The sequence below is a fragment of the Bos taurus genome, chromosome 20, assembly GCF_002263795.3.
Source record: "Bos taurus isolate L1 Dominette 01449 registration number 42190680 breed Hereford chromosome 20, ARS-UCD2.0, whole genome shotgun sequence".
Taxonomy (NCBI): domain Eukaryota; kingdom Metazoa; phylum Chordata; class Mammalia; order Artiodactyla; family Bovidae; genus Bos; species Bos taurus.
Genome location: NC_037347.1, coordinates 42,261,397 through 42,279,804, shown reverse-complemented (window position 1 = coordinate 42,279,804; position 18,408 = coordinate 42,261,397). Strand labels below are relative to the sequence as shown.

General features: G+C 39.6%; 1 protein-coding gene across 3 annotated transcripts in view; it reads left to right on the top strand.

Moving 5' to 3' along the window:
* CDH6 (cadherin 6) overlaps window positions 1-18,408 on the top strand; it is a 150,455-nt gene that overhangs the window by 74,955 nt on the left and 57,092 nt on the right. For all 3 annotated transcript variants that reach the window (XM_010816814.4, NM_001034640.2, XM_059878763.1), the window contains exon 2: window positions 8,981-9,337. In XM_010816814.4, coding sequence (XP_010815116.1) covers window positions 9,110-9,337 — 228 coding nt within the window. In that variant the 5' untranslated portion in view covers window positions 8,981-9,109. The remainder of the gene's footprint in view (window positions 1-8,980; window positions 9,338-18,408) is intronic.

Here is an 18,408-nt window from a genome sequence, read left to right as displayed (position 1 = left end):
ATTTGATAGACTCCATTGTATCCAACCAGTCCATTCTGAAGGAGATCAGCCCTGGGATTTCTTTGGAAGGAATGATGCTAAAGTTGAAACTCCAGTACTTTGGCCACCTCATGCGAAGAGTTGACTCATTGGAAAAGACTCTGATGCTGGTTGGGATTGGGTGCAAGAGGGGAAGGGGACGACAGAGGATGAGATGGCTGGATGGCATCACTGACTCGATGGACGTGAGTCTGAGTGAAGTCCGGGAGTTGGTGATGGACAGGGAGGCCTGGCATGCTGCGCTTCATGGGGTCACAAAGAGTGGGACACGACTGAGCGACTGAACTGACTGACTGATAGTCCATGAGGTCACAAAGAGTCAGACACAACTGAGCGACTTTCACTTGTTACTTCATGGACAGTAAATGTGAGATGTACCAAAAATTCAGTAGGAATTTATGCTGCTGGTGGTGGTTTAGTCACTAAGTCATGTCCTACACTTTCAACCCATGGACTCCAGCCCTCAGGGCTCCTCCGTCCATGGGATTTTCAGGCAAGAAAACTGGAGTAGGTTCCCATTTCCTTCTCCAGGAGATCTTCTTGACTGAGGGATCAAAGCCACGGACCCACATCTCCTGCCTTGCAGGCAACTTCTTTACCACTAAGCCACCAGGGAAGCCTCAGGGATTCATGGTACATATGTTAAAAGCATTACTAATGGGTTATGCCAATGCATTAGGATGATTTATGGGTAGATAATATTTTCAGAAATATTTTCTGTGAGCAGAGTCATGCAAAGTGCTATGCTACAGTATTTCTGTGCAACACCATTTATTTGAAAAAATCATTTCATAACAGATTTTAAAAAACATTCTCTTGCTAGGGTAAACGGTTCAAGTATATTAATAATGTTGCTTTAGTGAATGCTGACTGGGCTTTCAGTGCCAAAGTTAAGGCTCTGCATACCAAAAACAAATGAATGTACTTGGTTTAATTTGTAAGCCTAGATGGCATTATAGTAATATTGTACTGATTAGAATTAATCAGGAACACCAGAATAAATGTATGCTAAGTCTGAATTCTAAAACTTCAAAGTAATTATATTGCCTTTAAATCTGTCTAGTATTTACTTATTTGTTTGTCTGTAAATAGTATAATAAAATCAGTATCTCAAAACCAGATAGTTCAAACTGTTATCAAACATGAGTCGCTGTGGAAGCAATTCAATCAATAGAGATGTTTTCTAATTAGCATATTATTTGCAAATAAAAGGTGATTCCAAAGTATTCCAGGGAACTTGAAGACATTGTAGTTTGTCTTCCCATTCTATATATCCTATGAAATATTTTACATTATTAGTTTGCAATAATCTAGGGGGAAAGATTTTGCTAATCAAAGGAAAACTTCAACCAAGCTTCTGCATTAATTATCACATATTCTAAATTGGTAGAACCTGAATTAATGAGACCCAGGCTTCTTCTAAATGGCATGCATTAAATAAAAGCTGGACTTGACTATATGCTCTTGTGAAGACTGAGGTATACATCCATACTGGCTGCCAGGCAAATAAATTTTCAAAATATGCAATTATGAATGCTATGTGGACTTTGCCCCACCATCCATAAACATCTTAATTACCTTCTACACATCACTAAAAAAAGGCTTCTGCAAAGATTCAAACTATTTTTCTAGAGCCACCCCTTTTGCATATCATATTTTAGAGCAAACAATTGCCTATAAGAAATAGAAATCTCCTCCTCCTAAAAAACAGATTCCGGCAAAAATGAAAATAAAAAGTAGAGACATGATCTATTAAGAAATCTTTTAAGTTCATTGCTAAACTGTCATTGGGCTATAATTAGGAAGTTCAGGGTTCATTTTTACAAAGTTTTTTAATATTTCTACCTAGTTTGCTCTTGATGTCATGAGGGGATGAGGGCAAATGGTACAATATCCATTTTGCTTTATATACTTTCCTGCCCTACTGTCTAATTTTTGTGTGCATGCTAAGTTGCTACAGTTGTGTCCAACTCTTGACCCTATGGACTGTAGCCCGCCAGGCTCCAATGCCCATGGGATTCTTCAGGCAAGAATACTGGAGTGGGTTGCCATGCCCTCTTCCGGAGAACTTTCCCAACCCAAGGATCCAACCCAAGTTTCTTGTGTCTCCCGCATTGGCAGGCGGGTTCTTCTCCACTAGTTCAGTTCAGTTCAGTTCAGTTGCTAGTAGTGTCCGACTCTTTGCGACCCCATGAATCCCAGCACGCCAGGCCTCCCTGTCCATCACCAACTCCCAGAGTTCACCCAAACTCATGTCCATCAAGTCGGTGATGCCATCCAGCCATCTCATCATCTGTCGTCCCCTTCTCCTCCTGCCCCCAATCCCTCCCAGCATCAGAGTCTTTTCCAATGAGTCAACTCTTCACATGAGGTGGCCAAAGTACTGGAGTTTCAGCTTTAGCATCAGTCCTTCCAAAGAAATACCAGGGCTGATCTCCTTCAGAATGGACTGGTTGGATCTCCTTGCAGTCCAAGGGACTCTCAAGAGTCTTCTCCAACACCACAGTTCAAAAGCATCAATTCTTCAGTGCTCAGCTTTCTTCACAGTCCAACTCTCACATCCATACATGACCACTGGAAAAACCATAGCCTTGACTAGACGGACCTTTGTTGGCAAAGTAATGTCTCTGCTTTTGAATATGCTATCTAGGTTGGTCATAACTTTCCTTCCAAGGACTAAGCGTCTTTTAATTTCATGGCTGCAGTCACCCTCTGCAGTGATTTTGGAGCCCCAAAAAATAAAGGCTGACACTGTTTCCACTGCTTCCCCATCTATTTGCCATAAAGTGATGGGGCCGGATGCCATGATCTTCGTTTTCTGAATGTTGAGCTTTAAGCCAACTTTTGCACTCTCCACTTTCACTTTCATCAAGAGGCTTTTTAGTTCCTCTTCACTTTCTGCCATAAGGGTGGTGTCATCTGCATATCTGAGGTTATTGATATTTCTCCCAGCAATCTTGATTCCAGCTTGTGCTTCTTCCAGCCCAGCGTTTCTCATGATGTACTCTGCGTATAAGTTAAATAAGCAGGGTGACAATATATAGCCTTGACGTACTCCTTTTCCTATTTGGAACCAGTCTGTTGTTACATGTTCAGTTCTAACTGTTGCTTCCTGGCCTGCATACAGGTTTCTCAAGAGGCAGGTCAGGTGGTCTGGTATTCCCATCTCTTTCAGAATTTTCCACAATTTATTGTGATCCAGACAGTCAAAGGCTTTGGCATAGTCAATAAAGCAGAAATAGTTGTTTTTCTGGAACTCTCTTGCTTTTTCCATGATCCAGCGGATGTTGGCAAATTTGATCTTTGGTTCCTTTGCCTTTTCTAAAACCAGCTTGAACATCAGGAAGTTCACAGTTCATGTATTGCTGAAGCCTGGCTTGGAGAATTTTGAACATTACTTTACTAGCATGTGAGATGAGTGCAATTGTGCAGTATTTGAGCATTCTTTGGCATTGCCTTTCTTTGGGATTGGAATGAAAACTGACCTTTTCCAGTCCTGTGGCTACTGCTGCGTTTTCCAAATTTGCTGGCATATTGAGTGCAGCACTTTCACAGCATCATCTTTCAGGATTTGAAAGAGCTCAACTGGAATTTCTTCATCTCCACTAGCTTTGTTCGTGTGATGCTTTCTAAGGCCCACTTGACTTCACATTCCAGGATGTCTAGCTCTAGGTGAGTGATCACACCATCGTGATTATCTGGGTCGTGAAGATCTTTTTTGTACAGTTCTTCTGTGTATTCTTGCCACCTCTTCTTAATATCTTCTGCTTCTGTTAGGTCCATACCATTTCTGTTCTTTATTTTGCCCATCTTTGCATGAAATGTTCCCTTGATATTTCTACTTTTCTTGAAGAGATCCCTAGTCTTTCCCATTCTGTTGTTTTCCTCTATTTCTTTGCATTGATCGTTGAGGAAGGCTTTTTTATCTCTCCTTGCTATTCTTTGGAACTCTGTATTCAGATGCTTATATCTTTCCTTTTCTCCTTTGCTTTTCGCTTCTCTTCTTTTCAGAGCTATTTGTAAGGCTTCCCCAAACAGCCATTTTGCTTTTTTGCATTTCTTTTCCATGGGGACTGTCTTGATCCCTGTCTCCTGTACAATGTCAGGAACTTCCATCCGTAGTTCATCAGGCACTCTATCTATCAGATCTAGTCCCTTAAATCTATTTCTTACTTCCACTCTATAATCATAAGGGATTTGATTTAGGTCATACCTGAACGGTCTAGTGGTTTTCCCTACTTTCTTCAATTTAAATCTGAATTTGGCAATAAGGAGCTCATGATCTGAGCCACAGTCAGCTCCAGGTCTTGTTTTTGCTGACTGTATAGAGCTTCTCCATCTTTGGCTGCAAAGAATATAATCAATCTGATTTTGGTATTGACCATCTGGTGATGTCCATGTATAGAGTCTTCTCTTGTGTTGTTGGAAGAGGGTGTTTGCCATGACCAGTGCGTTCTCTTAGCAAAACTCTATTAGCCTTTGCCCTGCTTCATTCCGTATTCCAAGACTAAATTTGCCTGTTACCCCAGGTGTTTCTTGACTTCCTACTTTTGTATTCCAGTCCCCTATAATGAAAAGGACATTTTTTGGGGGTGTTAGTTCTAGAAGGTCTTGTAGGTCTTCATAAAACCGTTCAACTTCAGCTTCTTCAGCGTTACTGGTTGGGGCATAGACTTAGATTACTGTGATATTGAATGGTTTGCCTTGGAAATGAACAGAGATCATTCTGTCGTTTTTGAGATTGCATCCAAGAACTGCATTTCAGACTCTTTTGTTGACCGTGATGGCGACTCCATTTCTTCTAAGGCATTCCTGCCCACAGTAGTAGATATAATGGTCATCTGAGTTAAATTCACCCATTCCAGTCCATTTTAGTTCACTGATTCCTACCCGTCTAATCTTTGGTTCTTTCCTAATTGAATAACCATCCCTACTATTTTAAAATTTGGTGTCTATGTATGCTCTTACTTTTTGTCATTTTACTTACTGCCTGACACCTATGAATGAACGAGCACGTCTGATTCCTACTTGCCATGTGCTTTTCCTATAGTCTGACTGTTCAGAAGTCAGCGGCGTTGCATCTAAGGTCATGTTTGGGCTTCCCAGGCAGTGCTCGTGGTAAAGGACCCACCGGCCAATGCAGGAGACATAAGAAACACGGGTTTGATCCCTGGGTAGGGAAGATCACCTGGAGAAGGGCATGGCAACCCACCCCAGTATTATTGCCTGGAGAGTCCCATGAACATAGGCGCTGGTGGGCTACGGTCCATAGGGTCACAAAGAATCAGACACAACTAAAGTGACGTAGCACAAGATCATGTTTGGAATATGGAGTTTCTTTTTTATTTCATATTTTTAGATTCAAATCTAAAATCGGTATATCATTCATTTTGACTATATCAAATTCTCATCTGATATAATATCAGCATGTTAAATCATAAAAGAATGTGTATCCAGTACCATTTTTGCAAGGTAAAATTACAACATCAAAGTTAGTTCTGATTGTTTCCACCTGAATAAAGTAAAGATGATTTTCAGAACATTAACAAAATGGAAAGGGGGAAAAGACACATAGAATCTACGAATGAGTGTGTCCTCTGGTGAACTTTCGTTTTTGCCCATATTCTTCTGGAAGCAGGCTGTGGGCATAAAGCTTCTGTCTTCTCTGTTTCTACACTGTTACTGTGAAACACTGAAGTCTACACAAAGGAAAATAATTAGCAAATGGACTAATTCTGATTTTTAAATGCTTCTATTCTTTAATTTTAAGAGAATTTGACTCACTTGGAAATGCCTCTTGAAAAATAAAAAAGTATTTAAGCCTAAGAGGGAACTATACTATCTTTGGCACACTTTTGCAGGCTACTGTAGATGGATTCTAAACTTGCAACGCAAATAGTAACAATAACAATCGTGGTAGTGATAATGATAACAATGGCTAATACGTATTAATACCTTACTAAGTACCAGTCATTGTTTTAAGTGCATGTAATGACATTTAATCCTTATAACGCCCTCTGAGGTAGTTACCATAATAACTCCCATTTATAGAACAAGAAACTAAGGTGCAGTGAGATTAAGCATCTTCACAAATTCATAGCAATTTAAACCCAGGCAGTCTGGCTCCAACATTGATAATCTTGACGACCATGCAATCCTGACTTAAGAAGTATTAAGTAGTATTACATGAGTAATATTATTACATGAGGATTGCTAAGTTATATACTCAACAGTGTAGAGTTGGTTGGCGTTTTTTTAACTATAGAATTTCGTAGAGAAAGCTATCGCTCTAAACACCAAATACGAGTGGATCATAGTAATTTTAGTAGCTTTGCATACTGAGTTTTAACAAGGACACACCCTTTCTTCTGTCCTCTCCTTCTCACCTTCGGATGTGCTGAACCCAGGAGCCGTGACGTGTGTCTTGCGGCAAGATGTTCACGTGTGTCTGGCCCCATTTCAGTGGCTGGAGTGCAGTGAGGGGCAGTGAGCGTGGTGGGAGTTGGTTATGGTGGGCAGTGGCCAAAGCACTGGGTTAGGCCCCAGTTCTCTGCTCCTGCTATAATCCGTTTTGCTAGAGTAGAATCTCTTGCAGGGGGAATTAGGGGAATTCTTCAAGGATGAACGGTATGTCCCCCAGGGTTACTGTCCCTGAGGGGGCTCACAGACAAGCTGTCCACAGTTCTCTTTTGCTTCCCCAAGTTGATACAAAAAGAGCTGGCTGATAACTAAACTGATGTTCTATCATACTTGGAGACATTGCTTAAATTTGTACCACTTTAAAAGCTTATTACCAGCTAAGCAGAAAAAAAAGTAAAATACTTGACATTTTGGTATCTGTGATATTAAAAAGGACTAATATTTAATATTCAAGTGGCAACAGCTTGTAGAGTTTGCACACAACATCCATAGGGATCGATTTTTCTTTAAAATGGCCTTTAGGAGTTTTTAAACAGCTGACACCTCCATTCTCTGCATCCCTCTTCCCTGCCAGTACCGTGGGGCACACGATGAGTGCAGCCGCAGACGTGTAACTCTTCACTGCAGGATTTGTCTATGCAAATAACAGAGAATGTGGGAAATGAAGAAAAATGCAATTTCCACTGAATCAACCTCAGTGCCATCTCGACTACTAGAAATGAATAGATGTCTTTAGAGGGCTTTTCTCCATATGGTCGCTCAGTCCCCCTTATATCCTATCCATGAGAAGAGAGAACTGTCATTACCTAATTGGTCATCAGTCATCCCACACCTGTACCAAGGCCACATAATGACAAATATACTGGTACTGGCATTCTTCCAGCATGACTAATTGTCACAGTACTAATTCACTCACCTGTGGAATTTTCAACTTCCCCAGCCTGCTGTCAAGAAGATGCATAATAATGGAATAAAGGTTTTAAAATGCTGAACACTATGAAATATTTCACGTATATTTCACCAGAAAACTTCCACTTAAACATGTGTTGGGTGGCTATAATTATTCATTGCTGAGGTTAAAAAAAAAAAAAAAACTGGTCATATATACATTTACCTGGTAGAAAATTAGGAGACAAAGGGACAAATCTTTCAGACATAGAGGAAAAAAAAATACTAATCAGATTGCCTAAAACCTGTTCCTTTATCTGCATTTATTTACCTGTATTTACCTATTTAACTGTAACATATATTCTACCTTACAAAGCCCTTCATTTTTGTGTTAGTATTATTTAAGAAAATATTTTTTCTATTCAAATAATAAGATAAAGGAGTAATTTATTGTTTTTTTTCCCCCAAGAAATGTGGGAAAATTTAGGAGGGAGATATAGGCATGCATTGGTTTAGGTAAAATGGTAAACCAAATTGTGATATCTTTGCATCTTTGCCAAGCACTCTGGCATGAGGATTTTTTTTAATGCTAGACTGTGTTTGTAAAAATTAATTAATTTTAATCAATTTATATTAATTAATATTAAAAATTAATATTTTTTATCAAAAATTATGACCTGCAATTATAATCACTGACTTTTCTGAAGATCTTGTCATCTATTGCCCTCACTGTGGTATTGAGGTACATTTGATGTACCTCTGAGTATTACAAAGAAACTGTCTGACCAATTTTAATATAGGCAACTTAGTTGCCTATGATACAAGTAAAATTTAGAGATAAAAGCCAACCAGGATTTCCTAAAGAAAATTGAAGAGAATTGTTCATTTTATTCTCTATACTATTAAACACAAATTCTGTAGCTTGTTCATTAACCCATCCTGTAGTGTTAATTGGGTCATATGAGGAAAAAAAACTTTCCCTGTTAAGTTTGGAAAACACTGGATTAAATACAGGCTTATCATCATTGCTACAAAATTTCACTTCAGAAAAGTCAATACGCTAATGAGCATTCTGCAGAGAAGACATAAGGTCTTTTCCAACCTTGTTTGACCTGGCTGTTCCATCAGAACACATCTCAGAAGCCAAGAGTCTGCAGAACAGGTTTCTGCCTTCCCATCACAGGTGCTCAATATACTTTAGCGAAATTTCAACATTATCCACTTTCAATTGAATCAAAATTGTCTGTGATATTCTTTCATGAGGATAAATATGCAAATAGAATCAGAAACACAAACTCATTTCTTCTAACCAGATCTCAGCCCACATACTCGGAGGTAAAAGAGTAGTGAAATAATCCACTCTGGCATGTTGACCTACAGCAAGCTATTACTTAAAATAGGATTTTTAAGTGATAGAAAAGGAGAGAGGAAAACAGTAGCTTCATACTCGGCACCCGCCTTCTGTTTAGCATATCTGAAAGACCGTTTTCCTCATTTCAAAATTGATAGCCAACTTATTTTTTTGTTGTTTTGCTATTCAAATTTCTGTCCTCTTTTTTCTCCAGAGCTATTTGCTCTAACACTGAATTTTAAGCATCTCTAAAAATGCTTGATATGTTATTATTCTTTCCAGATATTCTCTGACAGCCAAGCCAAGAACATTAAGGAAGAAAGGAGGAATGAGGCTGGATACAGTGCAGTGAGAAAAGACATTTCAAGGAGAGGGGTACCTGCAACTCAGAGACTGAACTGTGGCATCAGAATGAGAACTTATCGATACTTCTTGCTTCTCTTTTGGGTTGGCCAGCCCTACCCAACTTTCTCAACTCCATTATCTAAGAGGACTAGTGGTTTCCCGGCAAAGAAAAGGACCCTGGAGCTCTCTGGAAACAGCAAAAATGAGCTGAGCCGTTCGAAAAGGAGCTGGATGTGGAATCAGTTCTTTCTCCTGGAGGAATACACGGGATCCGATTATCAGTATGTGGGCAAGGTAGGATTCCATTGGGCTCTTTGACATTCTGGTTTTAAAAGCCTGAAGAAGTTGCTTTTCATAAATAGAACAGGGAGGATGTGAACTCTTCCCCCAGTACAGTAAGAATTGTTGCTTATCTGGTAAGACTTTTTTTTTTCACTTGAGTAGTTTCAGAAAGAAGACTGTAGCAAGAAGCTGAGAAATGTTAGCACGGCAACAAAGAAAGAGAAATGCTTCAGTTGAAAATGAAACGCCCACAACCATACGCATAGGATTATCATAAATCCTTTAATTTTTACTTTAGCTTGAAAAATGTGGTCCAGCTATTCTATAAAGTAGGATGTATTAAAAATAGGAATAGAGAGATTAAGCTGTAAGGAAAGGAAGCTTCCTTTTTTTCTCATTCTGAGGAAAAAAAAAAAACATTCTGAGCGTTTGTCCTTTGGCCAGATTCAAAGATTAACTATTTCTTAAGTTTGCTACCTACAGAGCCGACTATGCTCTGACCAATCGGAGATCTTTATCCTCAAAACCCACTATTGCCTTAGATTTAGTTGCATTGCTGCTGCTTTTTTGTCTTGTCTCCAATAATTGCTAATAACCAGGCATTTCAAAACCTTATGATTTAATTGTGGCAAAGTTCACAAAAGAGGAAAATGGTTATGTAAAGGTGCCATTTCCAAATATCATCTGACCATTTTATTGACTCCAGAAAGTAAAATGAGGAGGCATGGCTTATTATAGCCCTTACAGACTACTGGAGCTGAGTCAGGGAAACAGCTTGCTTATACTGTCATCATGAATTTCACTGAAATTTTATCATCAGTCACATTCCCACTGCAGAAGATCTGCATCCTGCTAAAAAGTGAGAAAGACAGGGATACAGGTCTGTACTTTGTAGATTCTCTGTTTCAGAACATGGTACTGATCAGGAAAATAATTGTCACACATCCTTTTCATAAACAAACTAGGGACAAACGTAATAGAGATAATAAAACGTCTTCATTTATGAGTACAACTACAATTTTAGAACATCTATATTTGGATATCATGCAAATAGCATAAATTTTACAGATTCCAAGGGCTGCATGTTCACACTTCAATCTGTTATCAAATATCCCTGAATAACCGGATGCAAATATTCTTTTTAAGTATCTACCAAAATAAATGAAGGAAAACCATCCATGGTTTGGGCTGAGGTAACCAGGCATTTTTCCAATGAAGTGAATTATTAATGTGGCATAACGTAAGAGAGGAAGTATTCCGTGAAGGGGTGAACATCAACATGGATCCTTGAGGGACTAGCCTTGTATTTGCTATGAAATTCACAAGCTGTGTGACTGCTGAAGAAAGACAGTCCACTTACTCATACTTCACTCCATTTCCTTTGTGAAATTTGAATAGCACTACATTAATAGGGCAATTATTGTAAAAAAAAAATAATCTTATAATCTTAAAAGCACTTTCTACAATACAAATAACATTATTGTCATTGAAGATTAAGTTTTTAAAAGTGCTTTATTTAAATGATTGACTCCCCTTTTTCTTTTCTTTTTCTTCTCAAATTGTGATGCCATTTTACATTAAAAAATAGCATGTATTTTTAAATACAGATATTTCAAAACACTAGAAGCAGCAATGGGTAAAACCTCAGAAGAATCAGTTTTATGATTATGATTGTGAGAGGTGATATTGCCATGGGAAGAGTTGTGAGCTGTGGACTCAGGCAGATCTGAGGCCATTTCACTGTGCTGACGGGTGCCAGTTGTATGGCCCACAGAGGTGGTTAACCTTTCCAGGCTTTGGTTTGTTCATCTAGAAAATGCAGAAGCAAAGCCTATCTACCTCATAGAGTTGCAGTGTAAAGTGAGAAGAATTAGTAGCTGGCACATAGTAGGTGCAGAAAGAAGTTATTGTTATCGATGAAAACTCCATTGAATATACTCTATTAAATCTTTAATGCATGGAAGCTGATTATTTTTATATCACTGCAAAAGTAAAATGATGTAATTAACAGATCTCTCAGTGGGTGGTAAATGTAGAGGGTTCTGGGGAAATCCCTTCACAATCACAGCTTCAATTTGATTCATTGGATTTGTATACTTTATTGGCAGCAAGAAAAATTGCCCTTCTTCCTCCACTCATCTGCCCCTCCCCCACCTCCTTGATGTTCTAATCCATAAAGAAGAAATATCCCCCGGGGGAAAAGTCAACCGCGGTAACTGAAGTTATCGTAGATGCCAGCATTGCTCTATCAAATGTATGTAAGAGGTGTTCCTGAACTATTGATAAGGCATTTTCCTGAATCTGTCTTTATATTTTATCAACAAAGAGATAAGACAATTTTTTTACCACAATTAAAAGTGGGCAAAAAAATAAATATTTAAAAAAAGGAAAAACAGATTTGCTTCTCATGAGGCAACAGGTTGGTCCACTTTTTTGCACTGCACAACTTTTCCACATTGATTTCTGCACCATACTTGCTTTTTAACATGGGCTTCCCCAGTGCCTCAGCAGTAGAATTCACCTGCAATGTAAGAGACACAGGTTCGATCCCTGGATGAGAAAGATCCCCTGGAGAAAGACATGGCAACCCACTCCAGTGTTCTTGCCTGGCGAATCTCATGGACAGAGAAGCCTGGCGGGCTACAGTCCATAGAGTCACAGAGAGTTGGACAGGACTGAAGCAACTGAGCACATGCACGTGCATTGTGGGAAACTCAGCTTCACAAACATTAACATATGACATCATCAAAAGGAAGGTAGCGCCACCTACTGTTGAAACTGTGAACTACTCTGAGTTAGTAATTCACAAGATGTCTGATACCTCAAGGGTTGCAGTGTTTCGCTCAATCTTTAAAAATATTTCCCAGTGCTGCACGCCAGGGTGCCTTGGTGCAAACGCTGAGAACCAAAAGACTGTGGTTAGATTGACATATAAAGATGTACAAAAGCTAATAGAACCTTAAACTGTGCTATTGTGCTAAGTCGCTTTAGTCCTGTCGGACTCTGCAACCCCATGGACTGTAGCCCGCCAGGCTCCTCTGTTCTTGGGATTCTCCAGGCAAGAATACTGGAGCAGGTTGCCATTTTCTCCTCCAGGGGATCTTCTTGACCCAGGGATTGAACCCACGTCTCCTGCATCTCCTGCATTGCTGGTGGATTCATTACCACTGTGCCACCTGGGAAGCCCATAAATAATAGCTACTCAAAGCCTACTCAAAGACCTAAAACTGAAAAGATTCATCTTTTCATGTAACAGATAGAGGCATTAACTGAGGAAAAGTAAGGCCATGAGCAAATGCACTTAAGTAGAAGAAAAACGTTTTTACATTGTAAGTAATGTAATATTTATATGTGTGTTCTGTTTATATTTATATATGAATTCCTTGGTTCCAGTTATTTGGGTGCAAGTCGATAGGGATGACAGTAACAATGGAGGAAAAGGAGAGAATGGGTGTGGGAGCAAGAGGCTACCAGGTGTAGAAGGAGAAAAAAGAAAGCCACGTAAGAGTCCAAGAAACAGCAGAAAATGGATCTGGAGGACAGTGATAGCCAACGGGAATTTGCTATATGGCTCAGGAAACTCAAATAGAGGCTTTCTGTCGATCTAGAGGGGTGGGATGGGGTAGGAGATGGGAGGGAGGTTCAAAAGGAAAGGGATATATGTATACCTATGGCTGATTCATGTCGAGGTTTGACAGAAAACAACAAAATTCTGTAAAGCAATTATACTTCAATAAAATAAATAAAACCATGAAGTGAATACAAGATGAGCTTTAAAATTGAAGCACAAGCAAAGGTAGCAAGACCTTCCTTCTCATGCTGTCTTAATGCGTGTGTGTGTGTATGTGTGTGTGTGCATATGTGTGTGTGTTCAGTTGCTTTAGTCATGGCTGACCCTTTGCGACGCCACGGACTGTAGCCCACCAGGCTTCTCTGTCCATGGGGATTCTCCAGGCAGGAATACTGGAGTGGGTTGCCATGACCTCCTCCAGGGGATCTTCCTGACCCAGGGATCGAACCCATGCCTCTTATGTCTCCTGCATTGGCAGACATGTTCTTTACCACTAGCACCGCCTGGGAAGCCCCGCTGTCTTAATTAATGCCCCTCAGCATTTCTCTGTGGCCATAAATATTTACACAGGAACGTGTACATGGCACAGCCAGCAAGGGATGCATTTGTTGTGTATAGAAGTGAGGAAGGCCAGTTACAGCTGAAAGACTGATGGCCCAAACTCTGATTTATGAGACAATTCTCAACACTTCTACTCACCTGAAAAGGTAGTGGCAGGTAGGGGTAGAAAGAAGTGGTCCTATATTGGGTAAAAGTTTGTGAGCTTAAGATATAGGTATCGATACAAATAAGGAGTATATTGTTTTCTAAAATACATAACCATTTGGGGAAACTTTTAGCTGATTTAGCATAAGCCGCCTCTGTGTCACCTGGGAGTTTGTCAGAAATGTAAATTCTTAGGCCCTCACCTGAGATCTATTGAATCAGAACCTGCTGTTCAACAAAAGCAGAATTTTAGGTGAATTTTATGCATATTAAGGGGTTTCCCTGGTGGATATGTGGTAAGAAATCCGCCTGGAGCACAGGAAACAAGGGCCTGCGAGTTCGATCTGTGGTTTGGGAAGACGTCCTGGAGAAGGAAATGACTACCCACTCCAGTATTCTTTCCTGGGGAATCCCATGGACTGAGGAACCTGGCAGGTTACAGTCCATGGGGTCACAAGAGTCAGACAGGACTTAAGGCCTAAACTACCACCACCACCATACACGTTAAAATTTGAGACGTGCAGCTTTTAAAACTACGTATGTTGGCCTGTGTGTCACTTTCCCAGAGATTCCAATTTACTTGCTTTTTAATTAAGTATTTATGATTCTAATATGTGGTGAAATTTGAGAACCACTGCCCTAGGAGAATATTATTGGCAATAATTATAGCAAGATGTGGCAAGATGGGTGATAAAATGGGCATCCCCAAAGGACTGTGGAAATACAAAAGACAGGGGCCACCTGGGCTTAGGGGTTCAGCAGAGCTTCCTAGAGAAGGTGATGGGATTGGGATCATGTCTTAAGGAAAGAGCATGAGTTAGCCCACACAGCAGAGGGAGAGTTACCCAGACTTCCCAATTAACTGAATGCAGAAGCCAAGAGAGAGAAAGCAGGAGGTTCCAAAAGTCAAAGATTTCAAGATAGAACAGTCAGGATTGTGAAAAGGTCACTGATGCCAGCACAGCAAACAGAAAGAGGTGCATATTTTCTTGTCAATGGTTAAAGGAAAGAGTATTGGATTTTATGCAAAATCACTTAGATTATCTTTCAGTTCAGTTCAGTTGCTCAGTCGTGTCCGACTCTTTGCGACCCCATGGACTGCAGCACGGCAGGCTTCCCTGTGCATCACCAATTCCCAGAGCCTACTCAGAGTCATGTCCATTGAGTCGATGATGCCATCCAACCTTCTCATCCTCTATTGTCCCCTTCTCCTCCCACCTTCGATCTTTCTCAGCATCAGGGTCTTTTCCAACGAGTCGGTTCTTCACATCAGGTGGCCAAAGTATTGGAGTTTCAGCTTCAGCATCAGTCCTTCCAATGAATATTCAGGACTGATTTCCTTTAGGATAGACAGGTTGCATCTCCTTGCAGTCCAAGGGACTCTCAAGTCTTCTCCAACACCACAGTACAAAAGTATCAATTCATCAGTGCTCAGCTTTATTTTTAGTCCAATTCTCACATCCATACATGACTTCTGGAAAAACCATAGCTTTGAATAGATGGACCTTTGATGGCAAAGTAATGTCTCTGCTTTTTAATATGCTGTCTATGTTGGTCATAGCTTTGCTTCCAAGGAGCAAGCATCTTTTAATTTCATGGCTACAGTCACCATCTGCAGTGAATTTGGAGCCCCAAAATCTGTCACTGTTTCCATTGTTTCCCCATCTGTTTGCCATGAAGTGATCTCTGGCTATATGTAAACTGAATAGAAAAATAAAAGAGAAGCATTGTAATTTTCCATTTTCAGAAAATTCCATGTCCTTCCTTTCAGCTTTACATAATATAGCAATTCCTTTGTAAGTGGTATATGGTCTAAAATTAAATTCCGTAAGAACATAGGTAGATACAGACTTTGAAGACATTGTTATTCATTAATACAAAGATGAATATATTTAAAATCTCAGAACTATACACATTTATAGGCAAAAAATTCACATATTATCATTAACCAACACACAGCAATGATTAACTCCATTGTCTCCTCCATTTTATCTTTCACAATGTTTTTAATCCTCTTCTTCCACACAATGTATTGGTAAAACTAGTTTCCATTAGAAGCTCTCAAGGTGCTTCTATTTTTAGTAGCATATCAGATCCATTTCTGTGGAATTTGATAAACTATGTATTTCATAGATATTTTCTTATGTTAGCTTTTTGGAAGTTGGTAATGGTTTCCTTTGGGGAAGTTTATCCAAAAATTGATATGCTGTGCTTTTTTAAATACCATGAAAATGTGAGTTCTCTTTGAGGCTCTGATGTACAGGTCTTCCTAATATGCCTTTCTCTTGAGTCTTTAAAATTAATGTCTACCCAATTCAACAAAGCCACTAGTCTTAGGATAATTAGACAGTAATGTTTTAACATCCCATAGAAATAAAAGTTGTCAGACATATACACCTTTACAATTAGGAATGAAGCATCATTTGTTCCTATAATTACATGGTCCAAATTCAATAAACATGAAGCAATATTTTATTCATTCAGAAGACCATTTAAAAGATGCCATTATTAAGAGATTGCTTTCTTATATTATTTTTTTTTAAAGATCATAAGCTTAGGAGTAGAGACCTCCTGGTACTAATTTGATGGATGGTTTGGAGACTCATTTAACCATTGTTGCTTGAACATCAGCATCAGATTAAATCATCATCATAGCTAACAATTACTGAGTTTTACTTTGTCTCAGACACACTGCTAATGTCTCAGGTGCACTCCTCACCAATGAGGTTCAATCTAATACCTAGATAACATTTATATCTCTGTTTTACAGAGAAGTAAACTAAGGCTCCGGAGAAGGCAATGGCACCCCACTCCAGTACTCTTGCTTGGAAAATCCCGTGGACGGAGGAGCCTGGTAGGCTGCAGTCCATGGGGTCGCTAAGAGTCAGACACGACTGAGCGACTTCACTTTCACCTTTCACTTTCATGCATTGCAGAAGGAAATGGCAACCCACTCCAGTGTTCTTGCCTGGAGAATCCCAGGGATGGCTGAGCCTGGCGGGCTGCCGTCTATGGGGTCGCACAGAGTCGGACACGACTCAAGCGACTTAGCAGCAGCAGCAAACTAAGGCTCAGATAGGTCCACTGCTTTAGCCCGAGGTCTCCTACTGCTAGAACTTGGCAGTTGGCCTCTGTCTGACCTCACAGTTTCTGTTTTATATCCCCTACCTTGTACATCCACTACATTAGAGAGCCATTTTGAGGCTCAAATGAAGAAACAGTCCTAGAACATGCTAGAACTTGCTTTAGCATTCAGTGATTGCTTTCAATTCAATACCACAAATATCTACTGAGGACCTGAGGGGTGAAACCCAAGGGTAGAGAGAAAAGGGGAAAAAAATTAAAGACTACTTTTGAAGAGCTACACAAATGTGTTTGCATTATTATTACTTACATTCTTTTAATTTTTCTTGATTTTTATTTCCAGAACATATCCGTGTTATTCAAAATAGTTATATGTGAGCATTTTAAAATTAGATATGCTATTAGTGGTTTCTCTAGTCATCATGATGAAAAAGTGACTTTTCTTTTTATTTCCCTTGATAACCTTCTCTAAACTTCTGTTCTGGTTCAGTCACCTGCAATAATCTTTTCTCCCCATGTCAGAACAAGTGCCTTGAGCACATCTTTATTCTTCATCATTTAAATTTAATGCTCAGAAATTTTAACATTTTCACTTTTCAACTGGTTAGTGTGTTTAAGAAAACTTGCCTTCATTTGCTCCTTGGCCATACTTTAAAAATATATTTCAAAAAGTAACTACTCAACTGCCCATAACTGGCAGTAATCCTCATTTTGTTTCCACTCTCATTGAGCTGATTTTACTTTCTTTATGACAAAAGCCTTAATTTCTTATTTTATACTTAAGAAAATGTCCTGGGTAACACCAATTCACTGAGTCCTGACCTTCCCTGTCTGCAGTCACTCACATGGAGAACAGAACAGTTAGAATGTCTGACCTTGGTCATAAAGCCAAAGGCAGTGTTTGGCTGCCTGGGTCACACCGGCAGAGGGAAGTATGGAAAGCCAAACAAGGGCCCAGTTCCTAATCCTGCAACTTCCATGCTATTATGCCCGTGGAATCCTATATCCTTCTGCTTATAATTCAATTTGTTGAAGAAAATGGAGGGATCAAGCTGAATAAAAGAGAGTTAAAGGTTCAAATCCTTTTTGTTCCCACTGAGCTATTTTCCCCTCCATGCTTTACAAACCAAACAGAACTAGAGGTTGTCAGAAGGTTACAAAGACTCTGCATGCTCATTATAACAAATCCCCCTAAATCTAGCCTATAGACATTGTTAAGTATTTCTTTATGCATCACCTTAACTTGTTTGTACTATTATGGAACCATGTAAATATTTGATTTGCACCAGAGTTCTTCATTTTTTGTCATGTTATGGGTCCACTCCAGACACAGAGCAGAATGGTAACATAAATATAGAGAATGCCAACATCCCAGTTTACATGTCTTTTAGAGTCAGAATTGCTAATTATCATTTTGATTGACTCATTCAAAAATCAGATAAAAATCCCTGACATATTGGTAGTCAACAGTCAATGGATTCTTAAGCCACTGATTTTTTTTCATTTTCATTGGCTTCCCTGGGTAGCTCAGCTGATAAAGAATCTGCCTGTGATGCAGGAGACCCTGGCTCAATTCCTGGGTTGGGAAGATCTGCTGGAGAAAGGATAGGCTACCCACTCCAGTATTCTTGGGCTTCCCTGGTGGCTGAGCTGGTTAAGAATCTGCCTGCAATGCAGGAGACATGGGTCTGACCCCTGAGTTGGAAGAGCCCCTGGAGAAGGG